The 22,526-nt window shown below is 39.0% G+C and overlaps 2 protein-coding genes across 3 annotated transcripts in view; one reads left to right on the forward strand and one right to left on the reverse strand.

Annotated features, from left to right (window-relative positions):
• On the forward strand, positions 1–17,845 carry FBXL3 (F-box and leucine rich repeat protein 3). Of its 2 annotated transcripts, none has more exons than XM_031466147.2 (5): positions 1–570; positions 4,707–5,058; positions 7,865–7,987; positions 8,863–9,034; positions 15,337–17,845. In XM_031466147.2, exons 2-5 carry the CDS (start codon positions 4,708–4,710, stop codon positions 15,978–15,980), a joined length of 1,290 nt encoding a protein of 429 aa, XP_031322007.2. In that variant the 5' UTR covers positions 1–570; position 4,707; the 3' UTR covers positions 15,981–17,845. The 2 variants fall into 2 exon arrangements, with proteins under 2 accessions (XP_031322007.2, XP_031322008.1); XM_031466148.2 differs by lacking the exon at positions 1–570 and adding an exon at positions 633–1,836.
• Positions 16,022–22,526, reverse strand: part of CLN5 (CLN5 intracellular trafficking protein) — a 22,391-nt gene continuing 15,886 nt past the window's right edge. Inside the window, exon 4 of the mRNA XM_064493067.1 lies at positions 16,022–17,200. Coding sequence (XP_064349137.1) covers positions 17,166–17,200 — 35 coding nt within the window. The 3' untranslated portion in view covers positions 16,022–17,165. The remainder of the gene's footprint in view (positions 17,201–22,526) is intronic.

A 22,526-nucleotide genomic window follows, 5' to 3' on the forward strand; every position in this document is an offset into this window, starting at 1 on the left:
GCCGCGGTCAACTCTCGGGAGGAAGGCGGCCGACACTACTGGAACCAGGAGGCAACGCCCCCCGCCGCGCGGGGCGGCGAGCACTCCCGCGTGGGCGCGACCCTCTCCCCTTCACCCCGCACGCTTCCACCGTTCCCCCCGCCCCCGTCCTCCCGGGACGCGCCGCGGCGGGCACGCGCCCGCCCCCCTCGGGGGAGGCGCGCCGGGGAAGCGCGCGGCCGCGAGCCCGGGCGCCATTTTGCGTTGGGTGCCTGGGCTGCGGCGGAAGGGGCCTACGCGGTGGCGGCAGCTCCCTGAAGGTGCCTCTCGCGGCGACCAGGGGTCCCGGGAGAAGGACGAGGACGGCGCGGGACTGAGAAGGAAAGCTTCTCCCTGGGCAGCCGGAGCCGCGGACGTGGAGCCGCGTTGGCGCCCGCCGTGGGACCAGCGCCTCGGATGCGGGCGGAGCGCGGGGGGCAGCGGCGGCGGGAGCGCGAGGCGCGGGGCCTCGGCAGCCTCATGTGAGAGCCGCAGGACCAGCTGCCCCCGGAGCCCTGGGTGGTGTGGGGGGGAAGCCGCCCCCGACAGCAGGTAACGGCCGGGGGTTGGGGACTGGAACCTCGCTGCGGAGGCGGCGGGGCAGGGGAGGGTCGTGGACCTTGGCGGGCGGCGGGGCTGGCAGGGCGGGCGGGGGACGCGGGGTGGCGGGCGGGGGACGCCCCTCGGGAGCGCCTGGCTGGGCGCTAGGCGGGGCGCCCGGACCGCGGAGCCTGCTCGTGGGCGTTGCCCCGCTGTGCCTGCTTCCAAACATGTCAACAAGGCGTGGAGCGTGCGCGGGGGCCGCGTGCAGCCTCCCCGCCACACCGCCGCGCCCGGCGTCCCGCTTGGTTACCCTGAGTGCGGGCTGGTGGGGCTCTGCCAGGCTCTTCCCCGTGTCAGCTGGGGCCCTACACGTAGCTTGAGTAACCAGGCGCAAACAGACTGCCCAGAGTAGGGTGCAGGGGAAGTGTCAGGGAAAGCCAGTCCGTGGAGGTGGCGCAGGGAGGAGGGGACGTCCCGGCCGTGTAGCAAGTGGAAAACTTGGTCAACTTGGATGTGCAGCCTCGCGCCTGTTTTCGGCGAGAGCAGTCCTTTGAGGTGGGGTTGCAGACAAGGATCAGATAGCAGGTTATCAAATGATTGGCCTGCATCTTCAAGCTAAGAAATGAGATGACTACTGTTATTTTGCTGGTGATGCCGAATCGAATGGCCCAGATCTTTTAATTGGAGTCTTTTTTCTAACACCTCTGAAATATTTATACAAATGCCATCGACTCGCACTTAACTACAAATGACTGCTAAACAAATTTTCACCACCACCCTGTGCTACCGTCTAGTTCTGAGGGCTAATCTCTTCCCCTGTTTTAGTCTTGTACTCCAGCCAGCGAATGCGCATTAATTTTGTTACTAGTCAAAGCAGGACATAAATGGAAAGGAACTGTGATGCCAAAACAGGCTTTACAGCTAAATACAAAGAGGCTTTTAAAATGACCACAGCACAGAGTACTAAAAGTAGTCTTCGACTCTTCATATGGTGACCAAGTTGACTGCTCCTTTCAGAATGTATGGAAATGTGAAGAACTAATTCTGTAGCTCCCTGTGCTGCTCAGTCAGTCTGGAATCTTTCCTTATTAGTTTGCTTTTTGACGCTTTGTAGGAATATCAGTCCCTCACCAAATGCTTTGAGTGGCCTAAGTTGCGTAGATGATTTGGGGCCTGGAGAAGTTGCAGTTTGAAGTGAACTGCGGAAAGAGGCCTAGTTTTGGTGCTCTACAAAGTCTCAGAGACGTTAATCGTTCTCTGTACTCCTGTTCAAATGTAAGAGGTGTCTTCACTTTGACAAAGTAGATGAATAGTCCATTGAAGTAAATTCTTTGCAGACTGGTTGATGCTCTGAAATGTTTACCTTTCTCTATAGCAGTTTCATGTGTAAATAGATTTAATTAAATACTCTTGAAAGCAAGGTAAATTTTTGCATGAATAAATGAGATCATCTTGGAAAAAAAGTTTGACATTGAAAATGTTTCTTAGGTGCCCACTATGCTCTTCTATTTTTATGCATAAATAAGGATAATACAGAGACCATTTTTATTGGCGTGTGGTCTTACATTTTTCCTATTGCTTAATATACTGTAATTTTGACATACTAAGGTTATATATGACAATTTACAGAATTTTGTTCAGTTATTTGTAAACTAGTAAGTACTTAAAATATAGTTTCCTGATTGTATAGTCATATATCTAGATCAAGAGATAACCATTCTTCAGTGTTGGATACTTCTTTTTAATATGTCGACTTTTTTCTCCCCTCAACTTGGAAAGGTATTGAAATACACTTTATTTAAAACAGGGCTGCAATAGACAAAAGAAAGTGTCTGTTGTTAGGCTCAGCAAAGTATTAACAAAGATAACTGTGTGAATAAGACTCATTTTTGTTTATATACTTTATTTCTGGCCATGTACTTCAAAAATGAATCATTACATCTCTAAGTTGAATAGTTCTGGTTTTAGAAGCCTTTTCTCCAGAAACAGAAGATCTGCATTCTGTAATGAGTAGAAATTATAAAGAGGACTTCATTCTTTTTTCAATCTCTGTATCTTGAAATTCTGAGTAGTGTTAGAAGAGAAATTAGAAGCCCTAGGTAGCAAACTCTTTGTTCTTTGACCCAAATTTTATATGCTAAAATTAAAGTAAGCCTTCAGGTTAAGTTAAAGCGGAAAAAAATGGGTCATAATGACAGTTATCTGAACCCCTAGTAGAACATTTCTAGGAGAGGTTTTTTGTTTTTGTTTTTGTTTTTTTACATCTAAGATGACATTGTAGATTTTATTACCTTTTCTCTAAACACATTTTAAAACATGTATTCTTAGATTCACAGGTAAGTTTGTCTTCCATAAAACTACCCTCTTGCCATCACCTCTGTCATTCTGTTTTCTCCCTTCCTCTCCCCCTGCTCAATTGTATATACATCATTTACTTCCCTTAACTCATGGTTGGAAGTAGGAGCATTGGGGAATAGGCAGTTTAATTTATCGCACAGATACTAAGACCTCCTGGGCTGACTTTAATGTTATGAAAACCAGGGTCCTCTGCCATTTTCCTCCAGCTCCCAGTCCTCCTTCACAAGTCTTGCTTGCTGCTAGGTAGAGAGTCTGCAGAGACATATTTGGTTAAGAGCCACACATGTGTGCAGCATTTGTCCCACGCAGGAATCAATTCTTACATGTTCATGTGCCCGAAGGGAGTCAGAGCCCCAGGCCATCCTTTGCAAAGAAAAAAGCTGTAACTGTAAATCAAACCATTCCCTGCCGGAGCTGCTCTCCAGAGACAAAGTACTGCAGGTTCTAAACCAAGTGCTCTGCAGGTCCTCTGCAGCGCCTGCAATGCTTATTTTTCCAAATCAATCAAAACAAGACTTTTTTTAATCTGATGATAGCGTAATTCATTGACATTAAAAGAAATGTGTAAAATACAGAGAAGCATATCGGCAAAAAAAAAAAAATTCACCTGTAATTCTACCACTGTTGTTATCATCCCATTGTTATCATAATACTGTATGATATAATCCCACTATTACAGTTACTATGTTAATGTGGTGCATCTGTTTCCAGTGTGTGTTTCTCATACATGAGCTTGTGTTTTCATACTCACTTTCACACACACTTCCATTTTAAAAGAAAACTAGGATCATTCTTTGCCTTCTGGTTGGTAACCTGTTTCTACTATGTCTTGCACTTGAATGTCTTTAATACTGGCCTGCTTTCCTGTACCTGAGTTCCACCATCATTGGTATCTCCTTTTAAAAGCCCTAATACTGCTTAATTCTTCACAAGGGCCTCTGTGTGTTTCTGATAGCCCCATTTTACAAACTGAAGCACAGGAAGTTTAAGTAATTTTAGTTCAATGCCACATAACTAGTGAGGGAGCTGGGAATTAAGCCCAGGAAGCTTGATTCCAGAACCCATTCTTTTTAACCACACTACTGTTTTGCAACAACAACAGAGCTATTCTCAGGCAAACAATAGAATGAAGGTAATACAAATACATAGAATAAACACATACCTATCATTCAGAAATACAACTTAGATAAAACATTGCAATAGCAAGTAGTGTGTTGAAGAAGAAAACACATTCCAGACCAAACTGCACTGGAGGGATGAATTTGCTCATTTTAAGCAGAAACTGGGTCTGGCAGTAACAAATGTCACAGGCTACCCAGTGTAGAAATATCTGTTGGCTACTTAATTCTGATCCTTTCTGGAGGTTCCTGGTTCTCTTCCTGCCTTGAACTCAGGAACTCAAATATAGTAGGCATCCTTGATGACTTTTAAGAAATCTTGAGAGTCACTGTAGGTTCTCTTTTATATTCTTTTTAGTTGACAACAATTTTTGAAATACAAACTCTTGGTTTAGTTTCAAAATTATGATAAACTTCTTTCCCAAATAATACAGTACAAATACAAATATTTAAAAACACCTGCCCAAGATTAAGTTAGTAAAACGACAGTTGGTCTCTAGTGGCATTTTTCATTATATATTTTTTTGATAGTCTTGAATTAGTGGTCCAGTTCTGCCTGCATGTTTGTGTTTGCTTTTATAAATACATATATACATATCACGGTGAACTTTGGATTTATTTCTGTTGAAAAGTTAAATATGAAAAAAAATGATGCATTTTTCTGCATAGGATGAAACGAGGAATAGGAAGAGATAGTGACCATAATTCATCAGGAGAAGATACTGCAGAGAAATCCAAGAAACTGAGGACTGCAAGTGAGCATTCACAGACTTGTGACTGGGGTAATCTCCTTCAGGACATTGTTCTCCAGGTATTTAAGTATTTGCCTCTTCTTGACCGGGCTCATGCTTCCCAAGTTTGCCGCAACTGGAACCAAGTATTTCACATGCCTGACTTGTGGAGATGTTTTGAATTTGAACTGAATCAGCCAGCTACATCTTATTTGAAAGCTACACATCCAGAGCTGATCAAACAGATTATTAAAAGACATTCAAACCATCTACAGTATGTCAGCTTCAAGGTAATACTTTAAATCCTTCTTTTTAAAAATGAAGCATATTTAGTGATTTTTGTGTTCTAAACCAGTACATCTTCTCATGCCTTTAAACTGTTGCATTTTTAGGAAAAGTACTTCAAGATTTAGATTGTGTACCTTAGAAGCTGTCACAGATAACTATATTGAGCTGAATTATTCCATTTTATTATGAATTTTAATGATTTCTTAAAAGAGCAGAAGCACAAGGTCCTACTGTATAGCACAGGGAACTATATTCAGTCCCTTGTAATAGCTTATAATGAAAAAGAATATGAAAAGAAATATACATACATATATATATGTATACACACACACGTAAATGAATCACTGTGCTGTACACCAGAAATCAACACGTCATAAATCGACTATACTTCAATACAAATAAAAAGTAAAAAAAAATTCTCTCCTTTGTTAAAAAGCACTTATTAGCTCACAATATAATATAAATAAAACTAGACCTGGCTTGCCAAAAAAAGGCAGAAGCAACTGTTAAGTAAACATAAATCATATACCAAAGCTGTCATATTGAATTATGAACAAATCTGAGGCAAAAGAAATATACAATAAAATTGAAATGTGGAGATTTTGACTAAAACTTAATTGCTATTTTTATCTAATAGGGACTAAATTTTTCTTATTGCTGGCTTTGTAATATGAGGTCTTTAAAGAAAAAGGAGATATAGAAACTTTATGTAAAAGGTTTAGGTGTGTGTATTTTAGAGAGAAATTTTAAAAGGTACATGGAAGAATGCCAAGGAGAGCTATTTTTGTTTCTTTTCATTGCCAGCAGGGACGTGTTGGAAGTTAGGCAGGCAGTGGTGAGATAAATGAAGTGGGGTGATTTTTTTGAGATGTCAGAATAGTTTAAGGAATGACAGTGGTTTGTATGAGTACAGAAGCTTGGAATGTTTTGTTTTGAGGATGAATAATGAAATGTGGGCATGTTTACTAAATCCTTAACACACCTGATAATCATTGTTAAAAAGTAACATGTGAAAAGCTGATTTCCCCATATGTAGCTGCTGTTAAACAGGCCAAGTTAAACCCAGATAAAACAGTGTCTCTTAACCCAGAGATCCTTGCCAAAACTGAAGTCTTGTCTGCTTCCAAGACCATCCTTCCTTCTTTTATGGAGATTACCTGTTTATTCTCCTGTATGTGTCCAGGAGAAAGCTGAGGAATGGCTGGGTGTATTATGGCCCTTTTCCCAGAAAACATGAAGAAAGGCACTTGGGACACTGAGTGTAGGATTGCTAGGTTTAGCAAATAAAAACACAGGATGCCTAGTTAAATTTGAATTTCAGATAATCAGTGGATAATTTTTAGTATAAATATGTCCCGTTGGACGTCTTGTATATGTGGCAACCCTCACGTATTGTCCCTCTCCCACCTGCCCATGAGGAAACCTGAAGAGCCTTCCCCTTTGGTTTCAGTCATCTTTGAGTTGTCTGAGTGTTCTAATGGTAAATCCTATAAAAAGATGACTGATGCATTAATCTCTTAGGTCTAAAGGCCAATTCCATCTGGTGGATTGGCTGGGTCAGTTAGCCTGTGACACAATTCAGCTGTATCCAACTTGTATGACCTTCACAAAACCATTTGTCCTTTAAGTTTGAACATGTTTATTAGAGATTGTATATTTTCCGAGGAAATAATTTCTCATTTGCAGAAAGAGCCACATCCCAGAGTTCTTCTGGGCTCTCCTGATAATATTTGTGTTTAACTCATCACTGACTATAGGCCAAAGAGGCTTGTAATCGGAGTTATTAGTGTAGAACAGTGGTTCCCAAAGTTTATGTGCATCAGAAACTCCTAGGGTGCTTATTAAAGCAAAGATTGCTGGGTGTCAGTCCCAGAGTTTCTGATTCAGGTGGTCTGAATTGAGCATGAGAATCTGCATTTCTGACAAATTCCCAGATATTGTCAGTGCTGCTGATCCGGAACCACAGCAGATCTCAAAAGAACCACTGGTGTCGAGAAACTTAGCCTAAGGGTAATGTTATAAATAGCTCTGAAACTGTAATATAAGTCAGTACATCCGTATTACAAGTTCCTCAGAACATTTTGGGGTTAAGGTAATGTACATCAGTCTGGAAGTTAAAGTGATGATACTGTTTTTAACAACTTTGTTAAAGATGCCTTTTAGCCCAGGGAACAACTTCCTTTTTGATAGACGAGCTCCCTCTTAACTCCTTAAGGGTGTTTTGGCCATATTACCCTTCCCCTAGGAAATGTCTCTGCAGAAGAAGTACAGCCACTTCTCATTTGGTTCCAATTTTCATGCTTGACTAGTTGGAGGCCCTCATTTTACTTCACATTCATCTTTCTATTAATAACGTTGATGGTGAAGTACCAGGTTGTGATTCACCTGAACCTTCTGGAGAAATATTTGTTTGGTTTATTTTGAAACATTTGTACCATAGACACTGTACCTTCTGATCTGATCCACTATCAAATACAGAATTATTTTTCAAAGATTATAAATTCATGTTTCCATTAGGTTATATAGTCAGGCTTGAAATAAATAAGCTTAAAAGCCAAGTCCTTTCAACATTAAATATATAACCTATCATAATGAAAGTTAAGTCTTGATAATTGCCCTTACAGTTTTTCAGGGGGATTCAGAAAAGGCCGACATCATATGTAAGGGTAGTTGATTGAAAGGATAAATATTAAATCTTTAAATTATAATGGAATAAACTAATGACTGTGTTTCCTGCCTTTTTGAAGTTAAAAAATACACAGAGAAATGTGGCCGTATGCATGCATAAAGGATGTTGTATTTTCCCAGGTGGACAGCAGCAAAGAGTCAGCTGAAGCAGCTTGTGATATATTATCACAGCTTGTGAATTGCTCTTTAAAAACACTTGGACTTATTTCAACTGCTCGGCCAAGCTTTATGGATTTACCAAAGGTATCTGCTGGTTTTGTTTTATTAGCTGTTAATGAGAAATCCAGTGGAACCCTTACCCACTTCTTGCACTGATAGTGAGGGTATGAGAAAAGTACTATATAGAATGGAAAACCAGTGCCTGTTTAGAATGTTAAGTTATGTGATTTTTTAGAGAGCTTTTCTTTTTTTCCATCACCTTGTGCTTCTTATGGGTAATGTTAAATGAATGAATTTGCAGAGGATTCTGTAGGAAGTACTAAAAGAGACTGACTAAAATTGAGAAATAAGTATATTAGAAAAAGGACAGGATACATGCTCCGTTTTGGACTTTCAGAGCAAATTGGTGAAATTATAATCAAAGAAAAGTAAACAGTGCCAGTATTGAGAGCAGGTATAGCCTGCTTGTAATATCTTCTGGTGAGTGTATAAAGGTTTATTCTTCAGCAGAGTTGGTACAGCTTGGATTAATTTACAGATTTTACTTACAGAAAACTTCTTTGGTGAAGAGTTAACTATTTATATTTCTATATATGTTCTAACATGATCCTGCATGTCATTAGAGATAGTCTAATAACTATTCTCTTAAAATAAAAAAAATAAGTATGTGGTTTTTAAAAAGGCAACTGATAAAGCCCCCGAGTATGTTAGCTAACGTTCAGTAGGTTAGTATCCAGCAATAATTTGTAAAGTTTTTTCAGAGCTCAAATACAGGCATGCCTTTAAACACCTAACTGTTCAACTGATAGGATGATTCAGGAGGGGGTACAGGCAGCCCTCCCTTCAGGCGCTGTGCTGTTGCAGCGCTTCCCAGTAATGCGTTTTTGCAAATTGCTTATATGAAAACCCGTCAATTCTCATTTGTAAAAACTGAAACTTTTTTTTTTTTCGCTTTTCAGTCTCACTTTATCTCTGCACTGACAGTTGTGTTTGTAAACTCCAAATCCTTGTCCTCACTTAAGATAGATGACACCCCAGTAGATGATCCATCCCTCAAAGTACTAGTGGCCAACAACAGTGATACACTCAAGCTGCTGAAGATGAGCAGCTGTCCTCACGTCTCTCCAGCAGGTATGTTGCAGTTTTTGCCAGCTAATTTTAGTAAAATGTATTGATGTATTTATCAAAGTAGGGGGAACTATGATCATTAACTTTGAAGGTGGGTTAATAGGATTATTTCCTATTCCATAAAATGTTTTTGATGTCATAATACAATAGTGTAAATTTTGTAGCATTCCTAGCCTAGACACTTACTTTCAATTTATTTTCTAATCTTATTTGGCAATTTATGTCCAGCCTGTGCTAGAAAATGCATAAATTTAAAAAATGAATGACACCTGTGCAGTCTGCCTGAGGTGCCCCTTTCGGTAAAATAGAATTTTCTCTAATTGTGGCTGAGCTAACAGGGTAGGTTTTGAGTCAGAGCAACCTCACAGTTGCTTTTTTCTGACTATGTAGAGGGAGAATAGTTGTGCTGAAGTCGTTGCCTTACATTTTGCAAGATAATGCTGTTTCTAAGTTGAATTTTGGAGCTAAGAGCCCATCAAATGGAGGAGTAGCGTTACAAAAGCTCTTTCCAGCTTCTCATACAGAATTTTCTAAGTATTACTACAGTACTCAGTTTGAGATCATTTAGCCTCCAAGTGGTTTGTATTTTTTTTTTTTTTTTTTTGGGCGGGGGTAGGTAATCAGGTTTATTTATTTTTTATTTATTTTTTTAGAGGAGGTACTGGGGATTGAACCCAGGACCTCATGCTTGCTAAGCATGCGCTCTACTGCTTGAGCTATCCCCTCCCCCAAGTGGTTTGTATTGTGGAACAAGTATAAACCCCATACTTTGTCTTGGTCTGATGCCTTACTCCTGATTCACCCTCCCAACACTCTGGCTGTATTATTTGGGAGACCTGTTTTGATCTCTTTACAAAACATTTCCCACCTTGTCACCGTAACTGAAGCCTGGCCTTTCCCCAAGAGAATGATTCCCTCTAGGATGGAGAGCACTTGCTGTCCTCCCACGTCTCCCACACGGAGGGGCTGGTGATGGCAATGGCAAGGTCTGTTGCAGTACTTTCCTAATTTTTTCTGCCACTTCTAAATCATCACTGAAGGTGATAATTTAAATGAAATAGAAGTTAAGAAGAATGGGTTTTGCAGTTCCTTCTTCTGTGACCTTGGTCACAGTTTACCATCTACTGTATAGGTTTCCTATGAGTAAGGTCCATATTTCATAGCTTCATGGGGTCCAAAGTTCTTTGTGTCCTGACCTCTACCTGTCTCTGTAATCTTGTTTGCTTTTCATTCACGTGCAGCTTTTATTTGAGCCCTGTGTAATGACAGTTCTTTGTACATGTGTAAGGTCAGTATACTGTATCTTGTGGAACACCTTAAAAAATTTTTTTTTCACTTCATCTGGCTAACTCCAATCCGGCCTTCAAAATTCAGTTCGTGTTCTGATTTTGTTCCTGTTTCCTCCTCTCTGGTTTAGACCCCCACCTGCTGTTTCCATAGCATTCTGAATGTAACCTGCAGCACTTAACCACACTGTATGGGAGCCTTTGGGTCTCTGGTTTCTCTGTGAAACTGTGCGGTCATTCTGGGACAGCCCATGTTCATCTATTTTTGTTAAATATCTACATCAATTCTCAGTACAGTATGAGCTGTTTGGTCTTACCAAGCTTTAATGGTTTCCAGACTAGTTGTTTAGGAAGGGAAGAAAAAGAGCACTTGTAATACTTTTTAATTTAGGAGTATAAACATACAGAATTTTTATTTGAAATAACTTGTGTATTTTCTTTCCATCCATATTTTGCATATTTAGACAGTGTCTTTCTCTAAGTTGAAATTAAGGACTATTTTCTATTCTGCTTTCTTCACGAAACATTTTTATTAAGCTTTTTTCCCATTTCATGTAGTCCTTATAATTGTCTATATTACTGGACCTCTAAGCATCATTTGACATTAGTTACTGTTACTGATTTTCACTCTTCCTCTCTAAGTGTCCCTACTGTTTCCTTTGCTAGTTTCTCTTTTTATTCCTTAAATTTTGGTGTTTCACTGTGTTTTGTACTGGGTTCTTTATTGTTTTACTCTGTAAACTCAGTGGGCTGTGTCATCATCATCAGTGGCTTCAGTTTTGTTCTGTATGTTAACACCTCCTACTTTTAGTGTTTCTGAAGCTCCAGAGCTGTGTTGAGATGCCAGTGGCCCACTGCCTGTAGAATGTCTCACTTGTACTTCAGACTAATGAACTTTGTTTTCCCCCTATTGAAATCCCTTGCTTCTCCCTTTTTACTGTTTCAGTAAATGGCACCACCCATTTGGTTGTCAAGGACCTGACAGACACCCTTGATTCCTCCTTCCCTTACTTTCTACATCTCTTTAGTCACTGATGTCTAGTGAGTCCATCACTGAAATATGCTTTGAATCTGTATGCTGTGGACTGAATGTTAGTGGTGGTCTCCTCCACCCCTCACCCCCTGCCCCAGTTCACATGTTGAACCCCTAACCCCCAGTGTAATGGTCTTTGGAAGTGGGTTGGGAGGTAAGTGGGTCATAAGGGTGGATGAGTGTCCTTATAAGAAGGGATAGGAAAGATGATCTGGTTTCTGTTTCTGCCATGTGAGGACACAGCAAGAAGGGTGGCCATCCACAAGCTAGGAAGAGTTCTGGCCCTCGCCAGAACCCAGAACCCAGCATTTCTGGCACCCTGAGCTCGGACTTCAAGCTTCCAGAATTGAGAAAAATATTTATAGTTAAAGCCACTCAGTCTGTGGTATTCTGTTAAGCAGCCAAAACTAACATAGTCTGCCTTTCTTCTTCACTCTGGTGTGGCCTGTAATCTTTGTGAGTACCCTTTTAACTGATTTCCTGACATGCAGCTTTGCTCTTCTCTAACTTGATTTCCATGCTACAGCCAGAGTAATCTTCCTCAAATATAAATCTGATTTTTTTCCCCCTCCAGTTTGCTTCATAACTTCTCACTGTACTTTAGATGAGATCCAAACTCCTTACTGAGGCTGACAAAGTCCCATAGTTGCCTGGTCCTGGTCTCTTGGACTTCAGCCTTACATACTGTGTGTTGAGCACCCTTCATTTCTGAGAACGCTTGTGTTTTCTTCCATGTCTGAGTGTTCCCACAGGAAATTCTATTCACTCTCCCTTTCCACTTTTGCGCTAGCTTGGTCTTTCTAATTCTGTAGGTCTGTGTTAGTTCTGGAAATTCCTCCCTGATTCCCTTGTTATGACTCCAGGAGCATTCTTGTTTAATTATCTGCTGGCTAGCTTCTGTTAGGATAAGGCTATCTTGTTCCTGTTGACATCCTACCACAAAAGGTTAACGTAAAAGACACTCATTAATTATCAGCGGAACTAATGAACATTTAGCTACTTAGTTTTCTGTCTTGTTGATAAGCCAACATTTGCCTCATAGTTCTTCTACGGTTGAATACATAACTTGTTTCCACATATTTGCTGTGATTTAAAAAGTGAACTATTTTGGCAGATAGTTTGCTTCTGTTAATTTCTTCCTCTGGGCAAATTATTAAGAAGTGGGAGAAGTAGGTCAAAGGGTTTGGATTTTTTTTTATGCTTCTTGCTGTATTTTTTCCAAAATGAATTTTATGAACCATACACCACCAACAATGGATTTCTATACCAGTTTTCTAACAGCTTTATTGCAATATAATTCATATATCATACTGTTGACAATTTCCTGACTTTTAATGTATTGACAGAGTAGTATCTCCATCACTGCAGTCAGTTTTAGAACACTTTTACTATCCCAAAAAGACACAGTGTACCTCTTAGCTGTCACCACTCCCCAAACCCTCATTCCAGCCAGCCCTAGGCAGTCACTGATCTACATTATGACGCTGTTGACGTTCTGGTAAATGGAATTATGTGTGGTCCTTTGTGACTGGCTTCTTTCACTTAGCATTATGTTTTCGAGGTTCGTCCATGTTGTAGCATGTATCAATATTTCATTTTCTTTTATTAACAAATGATATTCCATTGTATGGGTAATACCACATTTAACTGTTGATCAGTTGATGGATATTTGGGTTGTTTCCACCTTTGGTCTACAATGATTAATGCTGCTTTGAAAATTACATGCAAGTTTTTGTGTGGACGTATGGCTTACTTTCTCTTGGATGTATAACTAGGAGTGGAATTGCTGAATCATAGTTAACTCTGTTTAAGCATTTGATGAACTGCTAGACTGGTTTCCAAAGCAGCTCACCATTTTATACTTTCACTAGCGGTGTATGAGAGTTCCAACTTTTCCACATCGTCATCAACCCTATTTGTCTTTGTGATTATAGCCATCTTAGTAAATACGAACTAGTATCTTACTGTGAGTTTGATTTGTATTTTCTTGATGACTCAGAATGTCTTTTCACATGCTTACTCACCATTTGTATATCTTCCTTGGAGAGATGTCTACTCAGATCCTTTGCCTATGTTTTATTTAGGTTATTTGTCTTTTTATTACTGAGTTAATAATAATTTACCAGTTTTAGCTTTGTCACTATTTTCCGTTAAGTATTTAAACACTTGTAACTGTGTGTTAGTTTTCTATTGCTGCATAACAACTACAAGTTTAGCAGCTTAAGCCATCGCCCATTTATTAGCACCTTGGTTTTATAGGGTTAGAGCTGGAGGCTTGGCTTAGCGGGCGTCCCTGCTTGCTTAGCCAGAGAAGCTCTGAATCTGACTTCTGCAGCTTATGCAACCAACCAGGGAAAACTGCTTTGATAGGGCTCTTGAGATTAGATTAGGATCACCTGGATGATCTATTTTAAAGCTAACTGTGCTATCTATAGCATAACATAATCATGGGAGTGATCGTCTTATCACGTTGTCAGGTCCCAGAGGTTAAGGTGTGGAATCTTGGGGACAATCTGAGAATTAATGCCAGCCACACCTGTCTTAGTAGTTACTAAATGACATTCAAAGTTTCTTTTATTTGCATCTTTGGTTACCGTTTCCCACGTGTTTGTTTTCTTTTTATATCAGACTTTATGAGATTGTGAAGAACAGAGATGTGTACAGGTTACCTTGGATGATCAGAGTTTATTTTCAAAGTGTATACATGTACCTTGTGGAGAACAGAAACTTTGCAGGGGCTAAACAGTAAAGCACGGGTGTCTTTTAACTCCCTCTTCTGGTGACTCATACTGGTGATTCAGTTTCTCTCTTCACTGATTCTGTTGCCTGTATTCTGCTAATAAAGCTTCGGCTGATTGGTGACCTGGGTCTTGTCACTTCATGTGCAGTAGGCGAGCGCATGAACGTTTAAGTCATTCAGTCTGTTTAAATTCCAGCTTTGCTGTCTTTAGCTAGCTGCCTCAACTTCAAAATAGAAAATTATTTTTCTAGATTTTTTTGAGTATTTGTTGGATAGCATATCTAGTACCTGACATATTATACTTGTACAATAAGTAGTAGATAATACGATGTATGTTTTGTTACTCCTATCCTTGTTTCTAAATACAGGAAAGAAATGGTTTAAGTGAGTCATTTATCAAGTATCACGGTGTCTTTTTGGGGCAGAGTTCTTACACTAGGCCACTTCAGAGATCTGATACTGACCTTTGGTAGAAGCTGGTGCTGCTAGGGGTTTTGGGCAGTTTTGAAGCATAGTGCCCTAAGTATAAGGAACTATTTAAGGAATTGCTTTTTTGAGTATGAAAGAGCTCTAAAAGTCATAATGTATATTTCCATTAATGTGAATTAAGTAGTTATCTTTTGCCTCATTTATCTAGTGATATCTTGGTACTTTTTTCTTAGAAATTTGATAAGCTTACTGTATTATTATTATTAGCAGTTAAACTATTTGCTTATTTGATGGAAATCTTTTTAATCTTCCGAATTTTTATTTAGTTACATAAATCATATTTTATATGGTTTTACCTTATTGTTTTAATTAGGATTAGGTTTTGAATTTCAAAAAATGTCTTAGCCTCTGTTGTAATGATCATGTAATTTTTCTTGCCTAACTTATAAATTTAGTATTAGTAATCATTTTTTTTAATATGACATTGTCCATGCATTACTAGGATAAATCTTAGACATGGTATATTTTTAAATGACAGTTACTAACTTATGATTTTTCTGAATTGATAAGTTACTTTCATTTCTTTTAAGGTATCGGATTTAGAATTGGTCTCATTTTCTTACAGACTTAGTAATAGATTTTTAAATGTGTGTGACTTTCTGCTGGTTCAGTCAAATTCAACTAAATTTTAAGCTGTGTAGCTTTGAAGTAAGGGAAGTGTAGTAAAATTATGTTGTGGGACATGTACTTGATTAAATTTTTGAACAGATGATGAACTTGAATAAAACTCTATAAATAGGTCTTTTTTTCTTCCAAGGTATCCTTTGTGTAGCTGATCAGTGTCACGGCTTACGTGAACTGGCCCTGAATTACCACTTGTTAAGTGATGAACTGCTGCTTGCTTTATCTTCTGAAAAACACGTTCGCTTAGAACATTTGCGCATAGATGTGGTCAGTGAGAATCCTGGACAGACTCACTTCCATACTATTCAGAAGAGCAGCTGGGATGCTTTCATCAGACATTCACCCAAAGTGAACCTAGTGATGTATTTTTTTTTATATGAAGAGGAATTTGATCCATTCTTTCGGTATGAAATACCTGCCACCCATCTTTACTTTGGGAGATCAGTAAGCAAAGATGTGCTTGGCCGTGTGGGAATGACATGCCCCAGGCTAGTGGAACTAGTTGTGTGTGCTAACGGATTACGGCCGCTTGATGAAGAATTAATTCGCATTGCAGAACGTTGCAAAAATTTGTCAGCTATTGGACTAGGGGAATGCGAGGTCTCCTGTAGTGCCTTTGTTGAGTTTGTGAAGATGTGCGGTGGCCGCCTGTCTCAGTTATCCATTATGGAAGAGGTACTAGTTCCTGACCAAAAGTATAGTCTGGAGCAGATTCATTGGGAAGTGTCTAAGCACCTCGGCAGAGTGTGGTTTCCAGACATGATGCCCACTTGGTAAAGACCAAATGACGTAGGACATAATGAATACAGCACCTTAACTTTTAGCATATTGTATTATGGTAAGTTTATTTCTTGTAGGTCTGATGTAATTCTACTATTTTGTGGCACAGAAATTTGATACCTTTATTGAGTATATAAGGATTGTTTTTTGGAAGACCCATGGACCAGTTTTGGTCAGAAAACTGTTTCTTCAGCCTAATAGCAGTCAAATCTCAGAAAATTTAAAAAAGTGATTCAGATCTGAAAGTAATAACTAGTAATAAAGATTAAACATTTTACAGTCTGAAGGAAGCAAAATATATAGTGAGTACTAATAGGTTTTCTAAACTGTTACGGTTCTCTATGCAGTTTTCAAAAATGTAAACTTGACATTTTAGGGTCTTCAGTTATACATACACCTGTTATAAGGTGTTTAATATAGCTCAGGAAAGTGAGCATTTTGTGGGAAAAATGTAGGGTATACCATATTTAATGAAAAAGATTGATTGTTCTAAAATGTTACAAAGCTGTTTAAAGAGGTATATATAATTAATTGGAACACTTAAAGAAAGCTGATAAATGTCATATGATGGTTATTATAGAAGGATACTGAACAGAGCCAAGATCAAATTAAAAGAAAATACATGGAAGGGAGGCAGTGTTTAGCTTTGTATAAACTTTCAGATTGCTCTATAATCTGCTAAACTATATCAGTTATTTTCTGTGACACATTACTATGTATGTGGCACTTTGGGCATCATATGTAAAGTAAGGAATGCTTTACCAATTCTCCTTGGGTTCATTTTGGTTAAACTAGTTTTGAAGTATTGTACAATAATTGAAATGAGAAGTTTACCTATTTTAAAAAGCCAAATTGAAATAACGGTAGAACTTTAAACCGTTCATAAATTGTTTTCATGAAAGAATATTAGTCTCCAGTGAATTTTAGTGATGGCTCATTTTTACATTTTGGAATTACATAGTTACATAAGTAGAATTTTTAAAAATCATAAAAGGAGCACCAGTGTACAGTTCAGCATAAATAGTAATTTTAAGAGTATATATTTAAGTTCATAATCATATTTTTGAGTAAATATTGCTCAGTGGACTGGAAAACTTTAATAGAAAAATGTCTGCAGTTTTATGATAATTTGGTTAAACTGATATTTTATATTATTTAAGTTAGGTAGTATTCTTATTACTTTCATATGAATAAAGGTAATCCATACATTGTAGAATCTGTAAAAAAAAAAAACAAACATTGAGTTTTGGGCCATATTTAGTTTTTAGATATTATATAAAATTTGATTCTTAGCACTAGTGCTGGCAGATACTAGCCTCCTAAGGGAGATCAGAAATGACGTACCCCCAGTGGAATATATTAACGCTGGAAACTTGGAAAGCAGTTTGGTAGATACAGAAGCTAAGAGTCTCATGGGTCTAATCTGTTTTTAAAATAGATTACCTTCCTAAGAATAAAGTAAAATGTGATTTTCTACATAATTTATGTTTTCAAAAGTGATGGTATTCTGGCCACAAATATATAGAAAAAAGGCTGATCCAGATGTGGAAATCAAAAGCAATTATTGTAATATTCCTCCCTCTTACTGAATAGTAAAATGTTCTGCTTGTACAAGAAATACCTGTTTGTGGATGAAGCTTTTTTTTCCTGGAACAACTTTGGAAAATGGGTTGACAGTACATAATCAGTTCTACTAACCAAAGCTTTATTTGGAAATTTACTTTTTTGTACAAATTGAATTATATAATGCTTGAAATACTTTTAGTCACTTTATAAGCAAAATGCATAGCTCTTAATATGTTTATACTGTAAAGTATATGTTAAATGCTTTTATCAATCTGAGAATAAAGATGCCTACTAATGCTGTTGTATTACTAGTTTTTTAAAACTACCTAAACAAATGTACTTACCTGATTTTAAAACAGGTTCAACTTAATAAATTTTTGGTTTTAGTTTCAAATCCATATTTGATGGATATAATGTTTAATATTAAATAATATTTATGGTAGGATGGCTTTTTTAAGATATAAGATTAGGCATTTAGAATAAGAATTTATAAAGCATTTTTTAGAAACCAAATTTTAGGGTCTTTGAACCCAGCTAGCCTTTTTAGAGAGTAATGTCTTTATATAAATCCATACATTCAGAATCGTTTTTAAACTATTGAAATTATTTTCATCTCCTGTCTTAATAGCGTCCATAAACAAACTTCGATTTACCTTGGTAATCTGGGCTATTTTTACAGTATTTCCTGCCAGAAAAAATAGGTGTGACTGAAGATTAATTTACATTTATGGGAAAGCTTAGACTAGAATGGAGGGGTTGGTATGAAGAAGGCTCAGGCCTGAACTAGGTCCTTTAATAAGCTGTAAGTAATCTGTACCCCATACATAGCTGGGAACTGTCTGCACAAACTCCAGCTCTAGTTTAATTGTAGGTCTGGTATGAATGTTTCCAAGCAGCCAGAAAAATTTTACTTACTTGCTGATACCCAACTTTCCTTTAAAGAAGGACGTATATGATATATATAAAAAAAAAAAAGCCTTTTACTTCAAAGTGAATTAAGAGCTTATCCTTAGAATACTCAGTCCTGTAAAAGAATTTATGATTAACATCCTATCTTGTTTTAAATACGGGAGAGAAAATGTAGAGGGTCTGAGGGGCAGGGTGCTATTTGGACAGTAAAGGGTAAATATGAGGAAGATGTGGGAAACAGACTTCAGCCAACTCATTTGCCTTTGTCTGTGAATAGGGAAAAGCATGTGTGTGGTTTTGAAACACTGCTCTTTCTATAAAGTGCCAACAGTTTCTTGAAAAAAAAAAAAGTCATCTTCATAAAGGAAATACAGCCCCAGAAAATGCATTAAGTACTGCCAGAGCAATTATAAAACTGGATGAAACTTACTAAGATCAAAATTTTTTTCTGATTTCTAATAAGGAGCCAGTATTGATTGAGGGTTCCAGATATTTAATAGTTAATTTCCTGTACCTACAAATGATGACACTTTGTGGGTACACTTACTAGTACGGGGCACCAGAATTAATGGGTGAGGATATATTTATTCTAAAGCTTTAGTATAATTCATACATCAACAAAATGATTTCTCTTAGAGGAAATTACATACATTTACAAGTTAAATTAACAAAAATAGAAATCACAAAAGTTACACAGTCGTTAAAGGGCAGCAAAATTTAATTGGCAGATTCCTGCCTGGCCTTGTTTTGGTTTCCCAACTACCATTTTAAAAAAACTTGTTCTTGAATCACCTCTATTCCAAATCCCTACTTCATCTTGTAAGTACAGTTGACAGGTTTGATAAATTTAGTAGTAGTTACTTAAATGAATGCCATACACTCTGTGTTACAGTCACTTGAGTTTATATGTTAACTTTCATAGAATTTCTTCATTTATTAATATTCTTAGGAATAGTGAAAAATTATGAATGCTTTTTAATGTCACTACTAGACTCTTGCTATAGTATGCAGGTTCCATGTACAGGTGTTCTCATTTGTCTTTGCTGTGGAACTGAATTCTGTGATTTACAGTTTTTTTTAATTGAAGTATAGTCAGTTTAAAATGTATCAATTTCTGATGTACAAGTCATACATGTACATCATATATTCCTTTTCATATTCTTTTTCATTATAGGCTACTTACTACAAGATACTGACTCTGGTCTGTGATTTGCAGTTAGCACAAAACTTGGCACAGGAGTTTTTGCTCATTACCCCAATGTACTTCTGGAAATCCAAAATACTGTCTTTCCAGAACAATTTTCAAAAGAATCTTATAGAAGTTGGCACTGCCCAATTTTAGCCACTAGATGGTGATAATGAAAGATCCCAAGTCTTCCCGTGATCTATTCTGAAGACAACTAGCAGTCTGAAAGAGGCAAACGTAGACAGCAGTGCCAGACAGCAGAATTAAAGGACACATAGCTAACCCCCTCCCACAAATACATCGAACATTCCATCTACAAATCCATCAATTCACACAGAACACCTACTGAACTTTGACAGAATATCTCTTACTATGAAACACAAGAAGATTCTCACAAAAACCGGTATTAAAAAAGAAATCAGTGCAGGAGGGAGGGAGTGGCAGAAGAGGAAATGTGCCCTTACGCTGGTCAGCTGGAACACCAAGGGAGGTTCCGAGGCTCAGAGGAGAAAGCAGCAGTTGCTTGGCAGAAAGAACAGAAAAACCAGCATGGGGGTCCCTGCGCTCTCCAACCCTAAATACAAGCTGGCAGGGGCGGGCCGTGATGGGCTGGTGGAGCTGGGTGATGAGCCTGGGGAGAGAGCTGGGGCTGACTGCCTGGAGGCAGCCTCAGGGCGGGAGTGTGGTGTGGGCTATGTCTGGGAGCCTGTGCAGAAGAGAACACCTTGGACCTTGCACCCTCCTCTCCCAAAAGCAACTACTGGTGCATGTCGGGGAGGGGCACAACCAGCCAGGCCATAGCTGCTGTCTTCACTAGCCCAGAGCACAATGCTCTGCAGCATTGTTGGAAGCAGCATTGTCGGAAGGCACCTCCTCTAGAGAAGAGAGGTGGGGCTCGGTCATAGCCATCACAACCCTGGTTCTAGGCTCCCAGAGGGAGGGGCTGAAACCTGAATCCATACCCAGGGGCCCAGTACTTCACTAAGGTTTGATTACAGTCCCAAGCAGAGGGGGTGGGTTTGCTCCTCTGGTGCTTTGTGGACCTGAGCCTCAAAGATGAACAAGCAATGAACAGAATGCTAGCACACAGCAGAGTCAGGCTTGGCATTAACAGCGGGCCGGGTATCTTATGTGGACACAGGGTGTGGTCCTGCCCTAACCCTGTGGCACACTACAGATCCAGTTGTGTGACTGACCACTCACTGGCTGACAGAGGGGGTGGCTGACATTCCGACGGCTGAGGCGGGGACAAGGGCAGCATCAACAAAGAGTACCTTGTAAGCCCGCATAACAAGTGACAGACACCACCAGAAGGTACTTCCTGGTGGGCGGCTCCTGCAGAGGAATACGCAGTGACTCTTCTTCCAGCTGAAGCACTCCAACCTGGCATATGACATACCGCAGCTCAGAAACAGGTCTGGAAGCCTCCCAAAATAGGAGCACCCCAGTCCCTGCCAGGGCTGTGACAACCACAGAACATAAAAGGAAGCTCTGCTCAACAACAACCAGGGCAGACTCTGGTCACTCACAACACCAATCACATCCCCAATCAAAGCCAACAAAGCCCCAAAAAATAGCCAACACACACAGACGAAAGACACGGCAACCATCCACAGTACAAACAGCCCTCACGAAAAAATTACTAGATAAGCAGAGTTTACAAAGGAACGCTGCCACCTCAAAACAAAAAAACAAAAACCTTTAAGACCACAGTAGCTAACTTATACTCCTAAATCCATAGAGTCAGAGAAAAATAAGTAAAATGAAGCAGCAGAGGAACCACTCCCAATTAAAAGAACAAGAGAAGTCCCCTAAAAGAACAATGAAATAGATCTCAACAGTCTACTAGATCATGAGTTCAAAAACGAGGTGATAAAAGCACTGATGGAAAAAGAGACTATTAAGAGAAATACAGAATACTATAAAAAGGAATTAGAAAATATGAAGAGGAGCCAATTAAAATCAGAAAAGTCAACTGCTGGGGTAAGAGCTGAGCTACAGGCAGTCAAAAGCAGACTAGATATTGCAGAGGAACAAGTAAGTGACTTAGAAGACAGAAAAACAGAAGTCACCCAATCAGAACAGCAGACAGAAAAGCAGGTAAAAACCAATGAAAGCAATAAAGGGACCTATGGGATAATATAAAGTGTGCCAATCTATGCATAATAGGGGTTTCAGAAGGACAAGAAAGAAAAAAGGGGACTGAAAAGGTATTTGAAGAAATCATGACTGGAAACTTCCCAAACCTAAAGAAGGAATCAGATACCCAAGTACAGGAAGCACAGAGGGTCCACAAGAAGAAACCAAACAGACCTATACCAAGACATAATTAAGAGGGCCAAAGTTAAAGCAATTATTCTAAAAGCAGCAAGAGAAAAACAAAGAATTAGTTACAATGGAACATCCATAAGGCTTTCAGATGATTTCTCTACAAAAACACTGCTGGCCAGAAGGAAGTGGCAACATATATTCAGTCCTGAATGAGAAAAAGCTGCAACCTAGGATACTCTATCCAGCAAGACTATTCTTTACAATAGAAGGAGAGAGAAAGAATGTCACAGATAAGGAAAAAAAAAAAAAAAAAAAAAAAGAATTCAGCAATACCAAACCTATTCTAAAAGAAATTGAAAGGTCTTCTCTAAACAGAAAACCAGGAAATTATAGAAACGAGAAAACCATAACTGGAAATGCGATAACTACAGTGAGTTGCAAGAGAATAAACATGAAGATATTAAAAAAAAAAAAAAGACATCAAAATCATAAAAGGTGGGAGAGAGGAGCAAGAAGATGTACTTTTTTTTCCCCTTCATTCTTAGGATGTGTCTGAGCCTATATGACTACCTGTCTAAAGCAAACAGATATAGTAGTTTGTATATAACATA

The sequence above is a fragment of the Camelus dromedarius genome, chromosome 13, assembly GCF_036321535.1.
Source record: "Camelus dromedarius isolate mCamDro1 chromosome 13, mCamDro1.pat, whole genome shotgun sequence".
NCBI lineage: Eukaryota > Metazoa > Chordata > Mammalia > Artiodactyla > Camelidae > Camelus > Camelus dromedarius.

Excerpts from the sequence above, each read along its gene's own strand:
- FBXL3 (XM_031466148.2), top strand. Across the intron at positions 5,059-7,864 it reads TACAGTATGTCAGCTTCAAG|GTGGACAGCAGCAAAGAGTC; the intron begins GTAATACTTTAA and ends GTATTTTCCCAG. Across the intron at positions 7,988-8,862 it reads GCTTTATGGATTTACCAAAG|TCTCACTTTATCTCTGCACT; the intron begins GTATCTGCTGGT and ends TTCGCTTTTCAG.